Raw genomic sequence first — 19,651 nt, 5'->3', positions numbered from 1 at the left:
TTGGGGAAGAAGGGAGAAAAGCAAGGAAGCCCCCAGCAAGCAGGATCAGAGGAGCTGGTCTGAGGGAGCCAGTGGGCTGGGCCCCGAGTGAGAATGAATTTGGGCTCCCCCCATCTGCCCCAGCATGCTGAGCTCACGGCCCTGAATTCCTTAAGGAAGTCCTGCTTTCCCATGGGAAAAGCAACCTGCAGCATTACCTGGGGAGAGCGGGGAGCTGCTGTGCCGGCTGCCGAAGGTCTGGGGGGGCCCGGGGATGTAGGTGATACGGTCCATGGTGGTGGCAGAGGTGCCAGGGGTAGGGGGCACGAGGACGGGCAGGTGTGGCACTTGGGACAGGTCGATGATTCCTGGAGAGAGAAGCAAGAGGTCTGTCAGGATGATGCCAAGCTGCTGCAGCTTGGCTGTGCTTGGAGCAGGGAGTGATGCTGGGGAGGGTCGACCCGTCCCGCTGCTCTGGCACAGCACAGGAGGTGCCAGCGCACACAAGGCCCCCGGGCACTGGTTGTCAGGGGAGGGGACCCTCCTGTGGGCAAATACAGCGTGTCCTACTGCTGGGAATAATGGGGAGGAAAAATGTTGAGATCTATCCCTGCTGAGCGAGGGGGCCGCAGGCGGCATCAGCCGCAGCTCCCCTCAGCCGGAGACCAACGCTGCTCTGCCTGCGGAGGGGCAGGAGCACCGCACCCCGCGCACTCCCCAGCATGCTCCGCTTTTTGCAGAAAGCCAGATATCCTTCTGGGAGTGTGTTTTAATCTCCAAAGGCCAGCAGGGCCACGCTGGGAAGTGCTCCCATGACCCAAAACCAGAGCTGCACCTAAGGAGCCTAAAGATAGCCAAAAGAGCATCAAATTCCCCCCAGCTGTCCTCCACGCTGACCAGCCAAGTTCCTACACTGCTGGGTGACACCGGGCTGCTGGCTCGGCCCTTGGCCCCACTGCTGGAGCTGGCAGTGCCGGCCTGACCCAGCCTCCTTCTCCCAAATTGCCCCCAAACCCCTGGAAGGTGCCGTGCCGGGAGGACCTGCTGCATAGTTGAGGGCGAGGGAGGGCTCCCGGGGTGACAAGCCGCGCAGCATGTCCGCCCGCTGCGCCATGGCCGTGGCTGCGGCATTGTGGTGCATCTGCTGGGACGTGATGTAGTCATTGATGATAGTCTGTCGGTTCTCCATGGCGGCCGTGTCCGGGTAGCCCCGGATGAGGTACGGGGGGTAGAGGTGGGGGTACGTGGGGCTCGGAGCCAGATGCCTCGGCAGGTAGTAAGCAGCAGCAGCTGGGAGAGAAAAAAGGATGCAGATAGGAAGTGGCTTTCCCCAGAGACCTCAGCCTTTTGGAGCATAACAAGGGAAAACCCAATCCCAAACAGACCGTGTCCCCACCGAAGGTACCTGCTTCCAGTTGGATTCCCCTCGGGATGGCGGCGGGGTCGAAAGCCAGCGGGATGTGTCCTCGGTAGAGGTCGACCCCGCTCACGCCACGGAGCAGGTGCTCGTATGGGGAGATGGGGTGGTGGTGGTCGGCCACGGGGGCATGCGGAGACTTGGAGTTGGTGAGCTCTCTCGATGTGGGGGTGATCTTTCTGTCCTGGGACACCGGCTTCCCAGCAGTGATGCTCCCTGCAGCAAGCAGAAGGAAATGAGTCAGAGACTGAGCGCCGTGGCCAAGCCGCGTCCCCGAGGGATGCCTGTGGCCCAGCGTGTCCCCCAGGGATGCTCACAGCTACCCTGAACTCGAGGGACCTTACCCTCCTCCATGCACCGCCATGCCCCGTTACGCTACCAGGGCCGAGGCGGGCCAAGCCCCGGTTGCCCCCGGGAGAAGCCTGTCCCAAAACATTGCTCCACCCCAGCGCATCCACGCCGGGCAGTCTGTGAGTTCATCCTGGCCCACACAAGCAGCCAGCAGTGGAGCCTTGCTGCCGCACTCCTCGGCACGAGGAGGTCACTGCTGCCGGGCAGAGCCGGCAACCCCAAAACTCCCGGCAATAGTGATGAAACACAGTCCAGAGCGTTTGAGCACCCACCACCCTCTGGAGCCGTAAGCTCTTTCCCAGCACGCGGAAGGGAGGTTGGATCACATCAGGGACTTCTCTTGGCTCTCCCAGCCTGAGCTGGGCATTGGTGGCACTTCTCGCCCAGCCTGGGATGAGCGTCACCAGCTCCTGTGTCTGTAATAGCAGGCTGGGGACAGCGGCTCACACAGAGCCACACCAAGGTGCAGCCCTCTCGCGTGCATGCAAACAGATCCAGCCCCATCGTTGCCGACTTTAAACAACCAGGACTGCAACATGGGCCATGTGAAGTGCCGCTCCCGCTCCTTTCACGAAGCTTGGTCTCTTGACGCGGCTGCTAATAAATCAAACCTACTGTTTGGGCAGAAGGAAAGCTCAGGTGACTTGGGCAAAGGTGCCTTCCAACTCCGACCCATGCCACGGGGACTCCTCCTACAGATCCTCTGCACCCCAAAACCCTGTGAGCTCTGGACATGCAGAAATCCACCTTCTCACTGGCATTTTGCAGGAACATTGATTTTTTTTCCCTCGGGATCCCTCCCCACTGCCCAGGTGCTGCCTGCCCTGTCTTGTGCTCACCGTATGTGCCAATCTCAAAGAGCCTCCAACATCTGAAGGCTTCCCCCAAAATGACTGACCTAACCAGGAAGACAGCAGAGGCTGCGGCAACGGGACACACCGACCACGGAGAGCTGGAGCTGGCCCAGCTGGCAGCAAGTGATGGGGGAGGCTTTTTGGAGGAGCTCTGCACTGCACAGCCCCATCTCCCACTCCTCGCCGAGGAGGCGCGTCCTGGCCTCGGCTGTCGGCAGACTGCGATGTCTTGTGCTGCACGCCCCCACATCACAAGACTCTTGGGTTAGATTTGCAGGCAGGAGATGCAAAAGGCCCCGAAGCAGTTACTCGTAGCTAGGAGGCCTGGTGGGACAAGGCGTCTTAGGGACTGGCTTCAGCACTGATCCTGCCCACAAACATGCCATGAAGCAAGAGGGATTTTTGTGCCATGGATCTGAGCGTGTCTCACCAGATCACTGAGCCCAGCCCAGACACGTGCCTGCTCCCTGGGAGCCCCAGGTCTGGCTCTGGGGGCAGGGGACGACCGATGCTGGGGGGCATGGGCAGACCCTGCCTGGCACAGGCAGACGGGCCGGGGAGATGGCAGATCCCAAAGACCAGCTGCACTGCCCGGATCCACCGGCTCAGAAGGGATTAGATGCTCCTGGAGGTGAGGCACTCGGGTGCCCAGGGGATGGATGAGGCATACGCACACGAGAGAGAATCACAGAATCGGTTAGATTGGAAAAGACCTTTAAGATCACCGAGTCCAACCGTTAACCTAGCACTGCCAAGTCCACCACTAAGCCATGTCCCTAAGCACCACATCTACACGTCTTTTCAATACCTCCAGGGATGGTGACTCAACCACTTCCCTGGGCAGCCTGTTCCAAAGCTTGACAACCCTTTCCGTGAAGAAATTTTTTCCTAACGTCCAATCTAAACCTCCCCTGGCGCAACTTCAGGCCATTTCCTCTTGTCCTATCGCTTGTTACTTGGGAGAAGAGACCGACACCCACCTCGCTACAACCTCCTTCCGGGTAGTTGTAGAGAGCAATAAGGTCTCCCCTGAGCCTCCTTTTCTCCAGGCTAAGCAACCCCAGTTCCCTCAGCCGCTCCTCATAACACTTGTGCTCTAGACTCTTCACCAGCTTCGTTGCCCTTCTTTGGACACGCTCCAGCACCTCGATGCCTTTCTTGTAGTGAGGGGCCCAAACACACACCAGATTGGTGAAAAGCGTGAAGATCCCCCCACCCAGTGCACCAAGCACTGCTTTCCTGCCTGCCTGTAGAAACAAGGGTGCCCTGGGCCAACGCTGGGACAGGGAAGACGCTTCCGAAACACCACCAGCTTCACCAGCCACGGTCCAAGTCTCCCTTAGGCTACTCCAGCGCAGATGTGGGGTGCCCTCGCTGCAACCATGTGAGCACCCCCAGGAAGGGAGCTGAGCCCCAGCCGTCCCTGGCAGCCGTCCCAGTGCCGTGAGTCAGCCGCGGCCACGGGCAAGAGTGGGTGCAGGGTGCTGGGGAGAAGGGGTTCGACGGGCACCTGCTGGGAATGGCTCAGGCAAGTGGGGTCAGCAGCCACCTCCCGTGCACCTTGCCCGCTCAGCTTGCTAGAAATCTTAGTGTCAAATAAAAGGTTTGCCAAGTACCTTCGTGCTGCCGCGGCGTGGACTCCCGCGTGGAGACTGGAGACCCTCTGTGCAAGTGGCTGCCGAACGCCGTGCTGTGCCCTGCCTGGTGGTCCTCGTAGGCGAGGGCACTTTGGTGGGGCTTGCCCGGCTCGGGTACAATCACAGGAGCCCCTCTGGCGATGGAGCCACCCGAGTTTGTCACTGGGCTTGGCCTGTTTTTCAGACTCTCTTCGTAAGCTCTCTCCAGATTCCTCGGGTCTTGGATGACGTCCAGTGAGTGCACAGGGTGAAAAGTCCTGCCGGGACTGCCGATGATGGACCGCACGTCATGCTTTTTGGTACTCGAGGAGGAAGAGCCGCTGTCGTACTTCAGTGGGGTACCCTGGGGACAGAAGGCAGAGGGGATGTCAAAGGGGCATAGACCAGAAGGGGATGCAGCGACCGCATCCCACCGAGTTTCAACGGGACTCGTGCTTCCTCGTTCAGCAGGTCAGTACAACAGTTTACTTGGTCAAACGGCAACAGCCATCGGCAAAGCAGAGATAATAGCTCCGCTCGGCGCTGGGCTGGGTGGAGTGCCCATCTTGCATGTCTTGTTGTGCTCCAACAAGATGATGATGAGTCACTGCTGAAGGCTGCCTATGCCCATCACGCCTCTCTCCTACACACACTGTGAAATGAGGTAGGACTACAAGGTGCCATGGGAACCCTCCAAATATTTGGAGCCCAACAGGAGACAGCATGCCACGTTTCATTCTAACTACTGGCCTTGCTGGGTTGACACTCGTCCATAAAGGGAGGAGACCGAAGATTATGTGCACCCAGAGTCAAAACTGCCGAGCGCACCGAGTTGACTCTGGCCTTGAACAGGAGCCAAATGTGTCCCCTTCCGTGTACGCATGTGGATGAAGCATCGCTTTCTTAACATGCCACAGGGTGCTGAGCTCCCTTCCCTGTGTTTTGTATTTATCCGCTGGGAAGGATCATAGAATGGCTTGGGTTGGAAGGGACCCCATTAAAGGACGGGGAAGGGCAACCTGTACCCAAGCAGAGCCTCAATTCTGACCAGTGACGTGTTTGCAACCCGAAGCCCTTTCTGCTCTCCTTTTACCTTGGGAATGGTCCCCAGGGTCCGTGCAAGGACAGCAGCCCGAGTAGGACTGATCTCATCTGCTGTTCGCCCCATACTCACCTGCGTGATGGAGCCTTCCTTCAGAGGTCTCGTCAGAGAGATGTCTGGTGTCCGCCTCAGCTCCTCGCGGGGAATCTCATGGATTGATCTTCCCGCTTCTTTCACCGTGGCCACCAGGCCTTCATGGGCTGGTTTCATTTTCAGAGGAGTAAGGCCCTCATGAGACCTGACCTTGTAGGCATCAGATAAGTCCCTCGGTGGAGTGTTTTCCCTCTTGAGCTGTTTGGCTTCTCTTCTGAGGTAGTCCTCATGGGCCTCCACGTAGGACCGAGGTATTCCTGCAATGCCCAAGCAGACGATGGATGCAGAGGGTGATTCCCCAGTCAGACACTGGACTCCCAGTCCCCATGCAGATGCTCAGTTCAAGGGGGTCTCTAGTTAATGCATGTAACTTGGGGACTGGTACCGAACTAAGCACACAGAGCAGCTATATCACTAGTGCAGCTGGACCACCTCAGATCTACCACCACTTTCTGGACCCATTTCGCACTAGTTCAACCTGCCTTCATGTGAGTCACTGACAATTTTACCCCTGACTTTGGTGAGAGCTTAGGTTTGTAGAAGGTAAGCAAGACTGAAAATCTCTCTGAGCACATAGCTGAGGCTGCAGAGATCTGCAGTTGGACCTTGATGTGTTCATCCTTGTTTCCTCCTGCCCTAGCCTGACAACAAGAACAAGGGGCCACGCATGTGAGATACTTCCCCATGTTACCTCTGGCTGCGGCCATCTTCTGCTTGCAGGCATTACCTTGTGTAATTGAGCCCCGCATGTGATGCTGCTCCTTTAGGTTATGGGGACTGTGTCGGTCTGGAGGGATTGCTCGACCCATGAGACCTAGAACAGATCCAAGGGGGAAAGTTGGGTTGTGACACAGGAGTCTATTTACAATTAATACATGACAGTGTTACCAGGGTCTCCTGGGACAACAAGGAAAACCATCGACAATTTCTAAATTACTTGATTTCTCTTTTTTTTACAATGTGCTTCCTTTTTTTGTAGTCCTGAAACTGGTCTACCAGGACAGAAACCAAAGGCAAATGGGCCAGTCTGTGTCCCTTGTTTTCCCATGCTGGTCAGATGCTGTCCTGTTGGGATGTGCCGCAGGGTACCAGCTAACCACTGCCAAAACACGGGCACGGGAAGGTGCATCATGTAGACAAGAGACAAGACGGGGTCTCTGCGGGTCACTACTAACACAGCATGGGTGAAAGGTTTCACCCAGACCCACCTTCAATGCTGGCAGATAAGGTATCACGGGCTGATAAGCCCCGGCTGATCCTCCCCTCCATCATATCGTAGGTCCGCTTGGTTCCTGTGGTCTCATGCGAAGCTCCTGAGCTCCTGCTGTCTTCTTTGGGACACTGAGAAGACGCAACTCCACCTGGGGAAGGGAACATCGAGAAGCACCATCAGGAGCACGGCAAGTCAGCACTGGCCAAGGGAGGTGTTTACTGCTGTTTGCGTGCGTTGCTGAAAGGTCAGATCCCATCCCAGCATCAGCCACCGCTCAGCAACGCCAGAAACATCGCACGAGGTTGGCTTCCAAGAAATTCAGCTGGTGTTTTCTCCCCTCCCTGCCTGCCTCAGACTCCAGATCTGTGCCTCCCGCTTGGGTAGGAGCATCCGCCCTGTCGTGTCCCGCTCCCTCCCTCCCCAGTGGGGGCCATCATGTAGGCAGCGGGACAGCCCGGAGCCAGCGCAGCGCTGTTGTGAGCAGCTGTGGTTCCACTGAACTTGGCCCTGTGGGTCTGGGGATTTTTATTTTTTTTTTCTCCTGTTTGTTTTGATTTTTGCTAGACACCTACTGTTTGGGATCTTGGCCAGCCTTCACATTTGCCGAGACACTCCCTGGGTGAGAAAATCAGGGAAAAGGGGGGAGGGGCAAAGCTGAGAATGATTGCTTTGAAACAGCGGTGAGCGCATACAAGAACTGGGAGAGACGGTGAAAAGTCCCACGCAGGACTGATGCAGCAAGCGCTAGCGTGATGGGAGACCATCGACTACCTCCTCAGCCGAACGTGGAGCAGATTCTGCTGCAAACAAACAGTGGACAACTGTCCTGAGCTACAGCCCCCACCCCTCTGCAAGCACAGCCCTGCCCGTGCCAGGCAGCATCACGCCCACCCTGGGCGATGGGCATCCATCATGTGCGGCGAGCCGTGAATTCAGCAGGCAGCTTCTGATCCAGCCGAATGCCTCATGTTTATGTAACGAGCTCCGAGCGGGGATGTTGGCTTGGAGAGATAAATGCCTCTGCCCATCGTCCCTGGCCAGGCTGCCCCTGCCAAGGATTGCCAGCCTCCTGAGCCTCCTCTTCGTGGGCAGAAAAGGTGGTTATACAATTAGAGAAAATGGAGGAGAAGTTAAAAACATTCATTCCATTGTGGACAATCAGGAACAAAAGTTCTCCTCGGCAAAACCAGTAATTAATAAAATGGGATTATTACAACTTCACACCCACTATTGGTTTCCGCAATCAGCACCCACTCAATCCAGAAAGCGTTTGGGGCTGCATGTGGGGAAACAAGAGGGGGATCTGTCCCCAAGCCTTCACTTCAGATTCATTCGATGGGAGAAATCCGGGGGTGATGTTCAGAATCAGCCGAGCACCTTGTGGCAGATGTGGGGCGATGTGCCTGCACCCTGTCATCGGGGCACATCTGTTGCCAACAGCCCTTTTACAACAGAAGGGGATGTGGTCCCGGGCACCCTTTGTACCGCTGGGAAGCAGGGGGAGGGCACGAGGGAGAAGAGAGACTAAACGGAAAGAAAATCACGCCAAACCCACGTCCCTTGCCTTGCAGAAGCCATCAGCAATCATATGCAGAATGAGAATAACCAATCTAGCGCAATTCAGCTCACACTTGCTACAGGATCTCGTCTCATTACAGCTCTTTTATTTTAAGCACCCTCATGACACTAAAGAATTTGCAATTTTTTTTCTGCTTGCCAAAATTCATAATCACCAACAATTTCAGTTTGCTTATTTAATTTTTTTTTTTAACTCTTCTGCTCCGGGCTGCGAAGCCTTGCTGGGCTGTACAGAGGGAAGGAGAGAGGCAGCAGGGCTGGCTAGGCTGCAGAAGCAGGCGAGATTACTCAGGATGCGATAAACGCTATCAAGCATGTAAAAGGCTGCCGTGGAGAGGAAGGAATTAATTCCTCACCCGTGTCCACGGGCGGTAGGATGAGGGGCGATGGGCTCAGGCTGCAGCCGGGGAGATGGGCTGACACTGATAAGCGCGTGCAACGGGGAAGACTCTGGTCTGCAGGTCTCCTTCGCTGCCCGGAGCGGGATCCCAGCTCTGGGCACGGGCAGCCCTCGCTGCCAGGAGCCTTCCCTGTCTCTCCCCTGGCGGCACCGTTTTTGAGATCAACCTCATTTGACTCCAAGCCCAGGAAAAGGAGATTAAAATAGCTTCTTGCACAAACAAGTCCTGAAACGCTTCCTGTGTCCTCCCTGGTCCGAGCCCTGCCAACTATCCCAAAGGGCGCCCAGACACAAGTCTCCTGCGGTGACACTTCTTATCTGGGCGAGAGTTGACAGCGAACGCGGGCAGGCATGGGACAAGCTGGTTTCCACACGGCGGGCGAGAGGCACGGTGCAGAGCCCTGTCCTGAAAGGTCCCTGCGGTCCCAGGGCACACGCAGGGGTGGCATCAGCTGAAGCCTGCGAGTTGTCCCCCGTGGCCTGACCTGAACCCTCTGCCTCTGGCCCCGGATGAAACAACCAGCCTGCGAGGAGACCAGCTGCCTGCACTTGTGGGCAAGAGGAAAGGGACTTCTGCTGGAAACCCTCTGCCTGCAAGATTGACCACAGGGCCTGGGCGGCCAGGCAGGCTAAAAGGGATGCTCTGCCCTGGGGAGGGACGCAGCCGCCCTGAGGAGGGAGGCAGAGGGTTCAGGCAGCACAGCAGCCGACCAGAGATACCTGCTGAGGTGGGTGAGTGCGGCTGAGGTTAGGATCTGCTCCTTAGTCATCTCCAAACTCAACTGAGAACAGAGGTGACACGTGAGGATGGCCGTCACCGTGCACGCCAGAGCACACGCCAGTATTTTACCCCAACAGGACGTGGGGCTGCGAGGCTGCGGTGTCTGTAACTCAGCTCTTCCCAACCCCAGCTGCGGGCGAGGAGGAGCCCGGCTCCACGCCAGAGATGCCTGGCCCAGCAAATGGCGAAAGGAGAGCAAGGAGGAATCGTTTCCAGCTTCACTGGAAAGGAACATCTGCTTATCTCTAATGGGAGCCACTGGGACTTGCAGAGCAGCTTTGATGGCCAGCGCTGCGATCGGATGAGCAGGCGCAGAGGAGGCAGGAGCAGCTGGTGACTGCCTGCTGATACCGCTAACGCAGCGAGGCACCGTCGGCATTTACCGAGGAAGCACGTTACAGTGCAGCGGGGATGCGAGCTCCAACATGGCTTTCGGGTCTCTCCAGAGTCCCCTCGGGAGCAGCCCGGCTGCTCGCCCGGCTTTGCGTTGCCGTACTCTTTTGGCACTGCTCCCCAGCCAGGCAGGGTCAGCCCAGTTAACAACTGACACCGTCTGTGCCGGGGGCGGCTTCTCACCCCAGACTGGGCTCCAGGCAGGTCCCTTGGGGTACTCAGCGCCTCTGGGCGATAGCAGATGGCAACAGGCCAATGCACCCCCCAGAAAGGCTCTTTGCAGGATGCAGGAATGGCTTCACCCCCTCCAATAGCTACAGATGCTGCAGCAAAGCTCACAAGATACTGAGGCACAGTGCTGCTGGGCCCAGGAGGATTCCTGCAGGGCAGCCCCATGCTGGGAAAGCTGCACGGTACCCAAGATGTTGCAGGTGTGAATCTGATGTCCGAATAGACCTTTATGCCAAACTACCTGACTTGCCTCCACCTTGCAGGTTCTTGGGTCCCACCTTGGCCCAAGAGCTTGGGGATGCTCTCATAATGTTTTTGGACAGTCCCCTCCCGCACAGGGTGCTAGGGATGAAGGCAATACCTTCCCTCTGGTCCTCTCCTCTCCCCTGCTCCCCCAAACCGACCAAAACCAGAGACCCTGTCCACAGCCACAGCCCCATCACGCCTCTGCGCGCCGGCAAAGCCACCTCCAAGGCAAGATAACCACACGGGACAGAGGGAAACCCAGCCAGGCTGTAGGCAAGCGGGGCGGGAAGGGAGAGAAATGACACTGGAAGCAAAGACGTGAGGCTGGCCCATTGCACTTCATCAGCCTTTCCTCAAATAGCTCCCGGCGGCACAAACCCCCGGCGCCTGCACTAAAAAGGCAGAGGATTATGACTTACCCTCGTAGGACAGCACGTGGCCTTTTTTCCCTTCGTAGATGACATGTCCTTTGGGCATGGCATCCTCTCTTGCCTTCTCTGCTCTGCTGGGGCTGTCTTCTCCGATTATCCTGGTAATGGTTCCTTTGTACAGCACTTCTGCCGGGGTGCCCTTGGAAAGCCACCAAGATCCATATTTAACAGTGTCACAAGCAATTAAGCAAGCGCGCGCACAGGGACAGGCTGTTCCCCACGGGAGGCTGAGCGGAGGGAGAGCGCGCCTGGCCTCCGCTTCCTGGCGCAGCCAACAGCGAGGGACTTGCAGCTTAATTATTGATGAGGATGATAACGAGGAGCGGTAAAAAGGTACGTGATCTGTGTGAGGCTGCTGGGAAGAGGCAGGGGCTGAGGACAGCACAGACCTCCAAAACAGAAACTCTCTCGCCCTGTGTGTTTCGGAGTAAGCTACCCGGCTCGCTTCCATCCCACAGGTTTGGGGGGGACAGCGTGGTGCCTCCTTGGGGACACCTCAGTGATGGCAGGGACTGCTCAAGCGTTAGCTTTTTCCCTGCAGACTATTTCCCCAGCCTGGTACGGGAGCCACGGAGATGTCCTGCCTACCCAAGGCACATCTGCTGGCAGCATGCGTGACCTTCAGCGAGCTGCCTGCGTGCGGGAGCTGGCGGCTGGCAGCGTGCCCGGGCAAGACGGCAGGCATCAACAAGACCGGTCCTGGAGCAGGTCAGGGAGTGAAGCCGGTTAGCTCTCCAACAGAAACAGCATCAGGCTCCTTACACAAACTGGTGTGAACCGAAACCTCTCTTTCCCCGAAGGCACACACCGACACAGCTCACAGCCACCTGCCCGCTCTGAACCCCCTTCAAAACACCCAGAGCTGGATGTCCTTGAAGACGCTGCTGGTGATTAACACCCCTCTGCCATCACAACCTGTCGGTGCCAACTGAGAACAGCCACCGTGGGGTGACAGTCCCCCACCCCATCGCAGGGAAGGCACAGCAATGCTGTCAGAGCGAAGCTCTTCACTGACACCCTCCTACTCTGCTCGGTTAATCCCACCAGCCCCCAGGACTGATGCTCGTGGGAAGCCTCGGGGAAGTGATGCCCCAGCCAGCTTTGCTGGTGCTCCCAGGTTGTGCCAGTGCAGACTATTTCCCCACCCCAGTCTGGAGATGCTCCTGCTCTGTACCAAGCCCTCTGAGCACCAGCAGTCCCCAAAACCCCACTGCAGTTGCTGAGACGTGCCAGCACGCGGGTTCAATGCTCTGATCGTTTGCCCTCGCAGTACACCCGGTAACGGCTTTCCCAGCCGGCTCTCCCAGCCCCAGGTAAGTCATCTTCCTTCCGCGGACGTGCTCAGAGGGGATTTGAGAGCAAGTGATGACAGATGGCTTCAGAGCAGACAGCATATATTCAAGATCTGCCTTCTGTGAACTGGATGACTAATCTGAGATCAAATGTCAGCTCCAGTACCCGGAGCTGCTGCCGGAACGGGGGGCTCCTTCTCCCCAGCGGGAGCAGAGGGATGCAGGTTGCTGGGCCAGCAGGAGAGGCAGGTAATGCCCTGGGTCTGGGCTTGGTACCTTATTCCCAAGCCAAACAAAACAATCTAGATGGATGTAAAATAGCGTCTCAGCAAACTCTGCTCATCTGATCTCTGGCACGTGGTGCTCAAGACCCTTCATGCCCACCCACTGCTGCCCATAGCTGCTGCAGGGGCATGCGAGGGGATGGAGCCTGCATTTGCTCTGATGGGTTATTTACAGCCCCCACACATCCGCTCCTGGCAGCTGTTGGATGCAGGGCACCAGGCAAGCTAAGCCTTTGCTCTGAGCCAGGATTCAGGTTCAGGTCCCCATGGCCAAAGGGAACACGGTCACCCTCCTTGAAGGAGGCAGGCAAAAATCTGAGCGTGAGTGGCTTTAAATATCTAAATGATGGCCAGATAAAATCCTCACGGGAAACAGATTTTTTTTTTTTTTAATGCTCTCCGCTCTGTTACCAGATGAGCAATAACTCACACTGCAAAAAACTATCACCCGCTTGCCAGCTGCTCTTCCGAAGATGGATGCTGGAGATTAAGGCCAAAGTATCTTCCTGCTGAAGAGAGCCTTTGGGCAGGACCCCCCCCAGTGCAGCATGCTCAGCCCTGGCAGGAGACCTCGCTACCTTACATGCACCTTGCAGCCTCCCCCTCTCCTCCACCTGGCCTGGGCCCTCCACCCATCTCCTCCTCTCCGCTCCACTTTCTTGCACTGGCAAGATTATTTTCCCAGAGCCATTTAAAGCTGCTTTCGCCTCTGTTCCTGACAGCTACGAAAAGCAAAGGGAGGTTTAGATGTGCTGTAAAGCTCTGCATCGCTGCTCATCGAGCTCTGCTCTTCTGCAGGCTCAGCTCACGCTACAGGCTCGTGCCATCCCGAGAGGAGGCTGTTTGCAAAGGCTCTGGCCACAGACCTCTCCGAGGGGCTCCATGGGATAGGAGCATCGCACAGACCCGCACTGCTCAGCCCCGTGCCACACACTCAGTGCGCCCCGCAAACCCCCGGTCCCCACATCCAGCACCGCAAGCTGCAGCCGCCAGCACCCAGGAAGCAAAACTCAATGGAGACAAGGGACCTACGTGTGTGATGGACCCTCGGTAGGTGATGGGCGACTCCGGAGGGGGTCTGGATGTGGGTGTTCCCTTGGTGATGCTCCCTCCCGAGGCAGAGCTGAGGGAAGTACCTGTAGGACACAAAGCCAGTGAGCTGGGGGCTGGATTTGCCGTTCAGCACAAAATCTGTGGGGCTGAGACTACTGACTAAGGGCAGGATTCGACCCAGTCTCTAGCAAGCTGAGGTACTGGAGGGGAAGCCCTCCAAGAGACGTCAGTGTTAAATCCCATGCCTTGCAGAGTCCTTCCCACCTCGTCCCCCGAGGAACCCAGCCCTGCGAGCCTGGGGCTGGCAGGTGGAAAAAATGGGTATTTTGAGGCTATCAGCTCCCTGCTGCCTTCATGGAGGGGCCGGGCAGATTTAGGGACCCAGGAGAAAGCACAGCCTGTCTCAGCCTCTCCTGATGCAATCAGAGCAGATCTCCGGCGAGATGCGGCTCGAGGTGGTTTCGAGTTCATTTGCTTGTCATCTGTGCCAGGCTGGAGCCAGCCCACTGCACTCATGCATCCGACTGCCTTAGTTGGGGGGTTTCACGAACCAGAATCTGCACTTAAAAGCAACACCTTTGCATTTATTTTCTTCCGCCTAGCTAATGGGGAAAGAAACATGGGAGGGCCAGATTTAAACAAAATGTGGTCCCTGCCCAGCTGCAGCAGCAACAGTGAAGAACCTGAAAACCAATTAATGGCATTTAAACAGGTCTTGCTTCATCTTAACCAACAGATTTTGGGGTGCCCCTCGAACACAAAACCTCTACCAGGATCAATGCACGAGGCCCTGATCCGGGGAGATGGCTAGAAACGTTGAGACATTGTACAGACCCATCTGCCATCCCGCTGGCAACGCCAGAGAAAAGGGGAGAAGAGACCCCTTTGGCTGGGCACAACCCCAGAAATCAAACCCGAAATCACCGGGCAGCCGCAGCCAGTGCGGCGTTTGCCAGGCTTGGCAGTGCCAGCATCCCTCCCCTCCCGCAGCCGGGGCACGCGCCTCCCGCCCCCGGCTCCTCACCCCGCAGGATGGAGCCCTCCTGGGACGGCTGCAGAACCAGACTTTCCGGCTGGCTGGCCTGGCTTCTAGGAGAAAGTTGTTCCTGCTTTACTCCAGGAAAAGGCACTGGAAAACATTAACCACGTATCAGCAGAGGTGCAGGGCACAGGGCTGCAGCCCTCAGCTGCTCGAGGCTTTCATCTCTGCCAGCGCCGGGTTGGCACCTCCTCGGCGCCTTCGCCGTCCCTGCCGCTTCGGGATGGCCTTCACCAAGGCTGCGGCGGTTGGCAGAACACACAACCGCCGGCGAGCAAAGCCAGATCATTGTTCTTGCCCTGGCAAAGGCACTGCTGGGTGCTGCCCGCACTGGGAACAGGGCTGGCATTGAAAACCCAGTGCTGGTTTATAACAGGACCCATGGACATCGGGAAATAGGGTCCGGCTCCCTCCTGCCAGACTTGGTCTGGCTCCAGCCCCTCCTGCTGTTAAGAAATGCTTCCAAATCTGCAGACTAAACACTTTCTTTGTTCACTTCAGGCCATTTACTCTTTATCCTGCCGGCCTGGCGAGTGGCAATATATTTCCTTCCTTCGATTGCAGTATTAGCTGGAGGGTATTTATAGGCTGGGATGCGTCCCTGACCGAGCTGCCACTTTCCTATACTGCACAAATTTAGCTCCCTGTGTCTCTGCTCTCCCGACGGACTAATCCTTTCATCCTCTTAGCAGGTCTCTCTGTGCTCCCTTGCTGTGTCCTGCACTCCTCCTTTCCCCTATGCTGCCGGCAAGCTCGCTCCCCGCTGCTCTCGGAGCATGTGAGAAATCACTCGCCTCCCAATTTCTTACCCAGTTTCTTGGGATCCATGGTCAGCGGCAGGCCCATGGTGATGGAGCCAACGGGGACTTTGGCATGCTCGGAGCTGTAGGGCGTGTGGAGCTGGATGGGCATGCCCTGCGGTGCGAGAGGAGAGGTCAGGGAGCGGCTGCCGATCCCTGCGAGGCGTCTCCACTGCTCGCACCCGATACCCTACCTGGGAAATGGATCCGACGGGTCTCTCCAGCACGGAGGGGTGCTTGGTGGAGGAGATGAGGGGAGGAGGGTTGGAGATGCTCGCTAGTCTCTGCAGCCCCGAGCGAGAGCTCTCATGCAGGTTTAGTGGGATGGGGTGTCCTGTGCGGAAAATATGACCGTTAGCAAGACTGAGGGAAGGCAGAGTGGCTGCAGCTATTGGTGAGAAGAGGGGCAAGGGAGGGAGCAGGGTCTGGATGCAGTGAACTGGCCGGCTGTGAGTCTGCACTAGGATCCAAGTCACACGATTGTTTTGGAAAGGACTAGAATACTTTAAATGACTGCCTCATCCCCTCTGCAGCCTGAGGATGTTCTGCGCCTGACTCGTCTGCCCTTCAGCCGGAGTGGGACAGTGCAGCGAGGGATAAAACCTGCCCGACTTCGCACCGAGGGCAGTGTAGGAAGCGCCCAGACTGTTCTGCAACAAACCATGTCCCTAAACCTGCCCTGGCCAGAGCTGGGAGACCCAGCTGGCCACCCTCAGGCCGCTGCATTAGCAACGAGGGAGCTCTGTGCTGGGCCAAAGCGAGGTGTTAGCAGGTTTCTGCTGAACCCTCTCTCTTACCCTCCTCAAAAAGCTGCACTGACTTAAGAGCGTGACCTGTGATGCTGGCTGCAACCACAGCCTCTGTGCTCGGGCCCGGGTCAGGACGGAGGGCACACGCCACGCAGCCAGCGGCTTTTACTTGCCTGGTGGGTTATACTGAAACAAGTGGGGCTCCGCCTGGGGAGAGGTTTTTATCACATCCCGGGAGTAGGACAGGACAGGGGGCCAGCACGAGGCAGCCGCTGGCTCCGCGCTCAGCTTCTGAGCCTCTGCGATGGATGAGAAATGCACAGACTTCTCTGCAAGGGAAACAGAAAGCAACCAGCTTGCTCAGCGGCCCCCACGGGTGAGCGGTCCCTGCGGGCATGGGCAGGGAAGCCAGAGACAGCTCCCAGCACGGGAAATGGCTTCAGTTCAGTCCAACCTGGCCATGAGAGGAGGGCTAAATTCCCCAACCAAACTAGAAAGAAAAAGCCTCAGTGTCACTGCCTGGATTTGACAGCATTTATTTTACTCAGATGCTTAAAGCACAGCGGGGAGGATGGATGTCCGTGTTGGTGACTCTGCTGGTGCTCATGGCCAGCCGGGACCTCCATGGACATCCCACCCCACCCAGGAGAGATGGCATTCGGCATGCAGCCGGAGCAGCGGCTAACCCCAGCAGCTTGTCACTGGGACGAGCACAGGGTCCACAGGGCTTGGCCATGTGCAAACAGCTCCTGGGCAGCTCCTGCCTGTGCCCACAGCTCTGCATCAGCCACCATGGCAGGGCTGGGGGGATTAATGATGATCCTGCCAAACCCTTCGCTGAGGTTAAAGCCAAAAGGCACTAATGTTAGCATCCCTCTGGCATGTGGGGGACATCCAGCAGGCACCGGCTCACTGGTGACAACATGGTCTGCGGTGTGCAGCTGGGCACAGGGTGCCTGGGGAGCCTCAGGCCACTGCCAAGAACCACCACGCACCGGCACACCGGGAACAACCTCATCCCCACATCACATCGTGACGTGAAAGCTCAGCCACTCTTAAGGATGGCTGCTGGCTATAAACCATTTGTAGGCTGCGGGAAGCGGCCAGAAATAACGGCACCAGCTTCTTGGACAGCAAGGGAATAACGTGTGGATGTTCTCTGAACACCTGGGACAACCACACTGCATGAGACTGTGAAAGGCAAATGAAGATCAGGACGGGTTCTGCGGGACGACTGGATGCCGCTGTGGGGAGTGGGGTGGCTTGCTGGTCCTCTGCAAGGCACCGGGGCTGGGGGCAGGAAAGCTTCCTGAAATTATCTGGCTCGGGGTATAGCGGATGCCAGGCTGGGTTCACCCTGGCTATAAAAAGGCTGATCAGAGGCCAAGAAGTGCTTATTGATGGAGGAGCTGTGCTGGGGATGCCCGAACCCTGCCATGCTCTGCAGGGTGCCGGGGAAAAGAGGGGCTTCATCTGCACCAGCTCCATCCCAAGTGCATCTTCACAGTTTGCTGAGCAGACAGATGAGACAGCCTTTTCTGGATGGATTAGAGGCAGGTTTGGTAGGATTTACTTGTGATCGATAAACACTTAATTTTGCACTGCCCTTCTTCCCGAGACCCACCTGCGTAACATCCGCATTGACCAGAAATTAGAAACTGGGCAGTGAACAATAGCAATCACAAATGAACCCAGCCTTTAACCACAAATTTTTGATAAAAATAGATGCCTGAATCCTGCTAAGCCTAATAATAGGGCAAGCAGATTATCAGAGGCCCAATTTAATGAGGCTTTACTGCATTATCGTTATTAATGCTCAGTGTACTCAGAAGCTGGGAGATTATTCTTGTCCCCTTCAGTGAGAGAAGAAATCCATTATCAGCACACAGAGGTGTCCAGGCACTCACACCTCTGCAGCCTGGCGGGGTTGGACCTCGGCTGCAGCCTCTTCTCTCCCCACACTGGATCCCAGACAGGATCCCTTCATCCTGCCAGTACGGGGGAATCCAGGCACATCCTCCAGACCGACGGAGAGTCCCTGCCATGTCCACACTCCCTGATTTTCCTCCCCTTCAGCTCAGCCCTGCTCAGTTCTGCTCATGCGGGGGCGAATGGCGCTGGGATGTCCCGGCTGAAGATGCTCTCTGATGCCAAGGCACTGTCAGCCAAGGCTACGTGCACCCTGGATGGCTCTTGGAGAGCCCTGTCCTCCTCCCCTCCCCGTGGGAGCCATCTCCTCCCCTGCGTGCCTCTCCAGCCTGTGAAATGTGGCCAGTTCCTAATTGCCCCCGCATTAGAGGGTGGCTATAACTCAGCCAGCTTTTGATAAAATAGCACTTAAGCAGGGAAGAGAGAGTTCCTATTACCGTTTATCAAGCCCCTGGAATGGGAGCGAAGGAGTCAGAGTTTATATGATCCGTCATCCAAATTAATGCTCTTGGCTCCCCATCGCCTACAAAGGCCAAATGAAACACAACTAAATCAATACAAAACATACCGCTGGCTTTCAAACTGCCGAGCGATAACCAAAGATATGCCTGACGGCGACTCGGCAATGGGAAAAGGGATCCGTCTGCCTGTCGGTGAGATCCAGGCAGGGCTGCCTGCCTCTGCCCGGCTCTGCGATCAGCAGCTCATCTTGGAAGGCAGGGGAGGGGAGAGCAGTCCTCAGGAAGGTACGGCTCGGCTGGCCGCCCTCCAAGGCGATACGGCCCCAGCCAGCGGCTGCGAGGCAGCCAACGCCTCGGCCAGGATGTGTGCAAGACTTGGCTTTGAACCGGATCCAGAGCGGTGTGAAGGATGTTGATCTCTGGAGCGGTTGCAAGAGTTCAAGCTCTCTTATCGAGCAGGGGAGGAACGGGAGTACCTGCTCCGGCGGAGCTGGCCCCTTCCTAGGAGGCGGCACAGGGCTGCTCTCCTGAAGGCTTTGCAGGCTGCGCTGGACTCTCCCGTTTAATGGGAGGCCCTTGTAGAGGTGGTGTGGCAGCACAATGTCTGCAGTCTGGATGCTTGCCACTTCACTGGGATGCCTTGGAGAGCAGGGGAGGGAAGGGACATACACAGATTTGCCAGGACTATCCGGCTATCTCCCCTCTAACCCCGATCCACAGCTGGGATGTCCTCCAAGAGGCAGACACAGCACTGAGTCGCCGCCTGAGTCCATACCCATACTGAAATCAGGGCTTTGGGGGACTCGATTTCTCCCCTCGACGTGACTCATCACAAACCTGCTAGTTTTCAAATGGGAGATGCATTCCCATCACGAACAGAGAAGACCAGCCTGTGATTCCCTAGGGCCCATGCGCAACCCAGACCCACACTGGTAGGCAGCACACACGCACAGCTACGCAGGGTTTGGAGATCACACAGCTGGAGACCAAGACCTGCTGAGATGTTTGCAGGGGTACAGGGGGGTGTAATTAGTTTCATTAACATGGAAGATTCAGAGCACTACAGAGGTGCGAAAGGAGAGAATAAAGTGCTTCATATCATTAGTGCTTTGCAAAGCCATAAAAAATCCAGCTGGGTATCAGACCCTTGCATTTAATAACGGTGCCAACAGGTCACAGAATGGCATGGTTAATCTCCAACCCCTAAACCCTGCCTTGTACCTAACACACACAAACCTGCCTCATCTCCTCATGCTCCTGGGGCCAGGAGGAAGCTGGAGCTGCGGCACTGGGACACCGGTGATGCAGAGCTCCAGGTTCGAGCACTGGCCGTGCCACCCAGCTCACCAGGAAGCTGAG

At 56.9% G+C, this 19,651-nt stretch overlaps 1 protein-coding gene across 1 annotated transcript in view; it reads right to left on the bottom strand.

Moving 5' to 3' along the window:
* The window catches only part of NCOR2 (nuclear receptor corepressor 2), a 259,884-nt gene that overhangs the window by 15,297 nt on the left and 224,936 nt on the right, over positions 1–19,651 (bottom strand). The window contains exons 24-36 of the mRNA XM_050906955.1: positions 16,076–16,231; positions 15,348–15,487; positions 15,163–15,268; positions 14,339–14,443; positions 13,294–13,397; positions 10,674–10,824; positions 6,621–6,773; positions 6,140–6,226; positions 5,392–5,669; positions 4,218–4,581; positions 1,385–1,612; positions 1,021–1,269; positions 198–347 (exon numbers count right to left, since the gene is read on the bottom strand). Of these exons, the coding sequence (XP_050762912.1) occupies positions 198–347; positions 1,021–1,269; positions 1,385–1,612; positions 4,218–4,581; positions 5,392–5,669; positions 6,140–6,226; positions 6,621–6,773; positions 10,674–10,824; positions 13,294–13,397; positions 14,339–14,443; positions 15,163–15,268; positions 15,348–15,487; positions 16,076–16,231 (2,271 nt within the window). The remainder of the gene's footprint in view (positions 1–197; positions 348–1,020; positions 1,270–1,384; positions 1,613–4,217; positions 4,582–5,391; positions 5,670–6,139; positions 6,227–6,620; positions 6,774–10,673; positions 10,825–13,293; positions 13,398–14,338; positions 14,444–15,162; positions 15,269–15,347; positions 15,488–16,075; positions 16,232–19,651) is intronic.

The sequence above is a fragment of the Gymnogyps californianus genome, chromosome 16 (assembly GCF_018139145.2).
Source record: "Gymnogyps californianus isolate 813 chromosome 16, ASM1813914v2, whole genome shotgun sequence".
Taxonomy (NCBI): Eukaryota; Metazoa; Chordata; class Aves; order Accipitriformes; family Cathartidae; genus Gymnogyps; species Gymnogyps californianus.
This window is presented reverse-complemented; position numbering and strand designations above follow the sequence as displayed.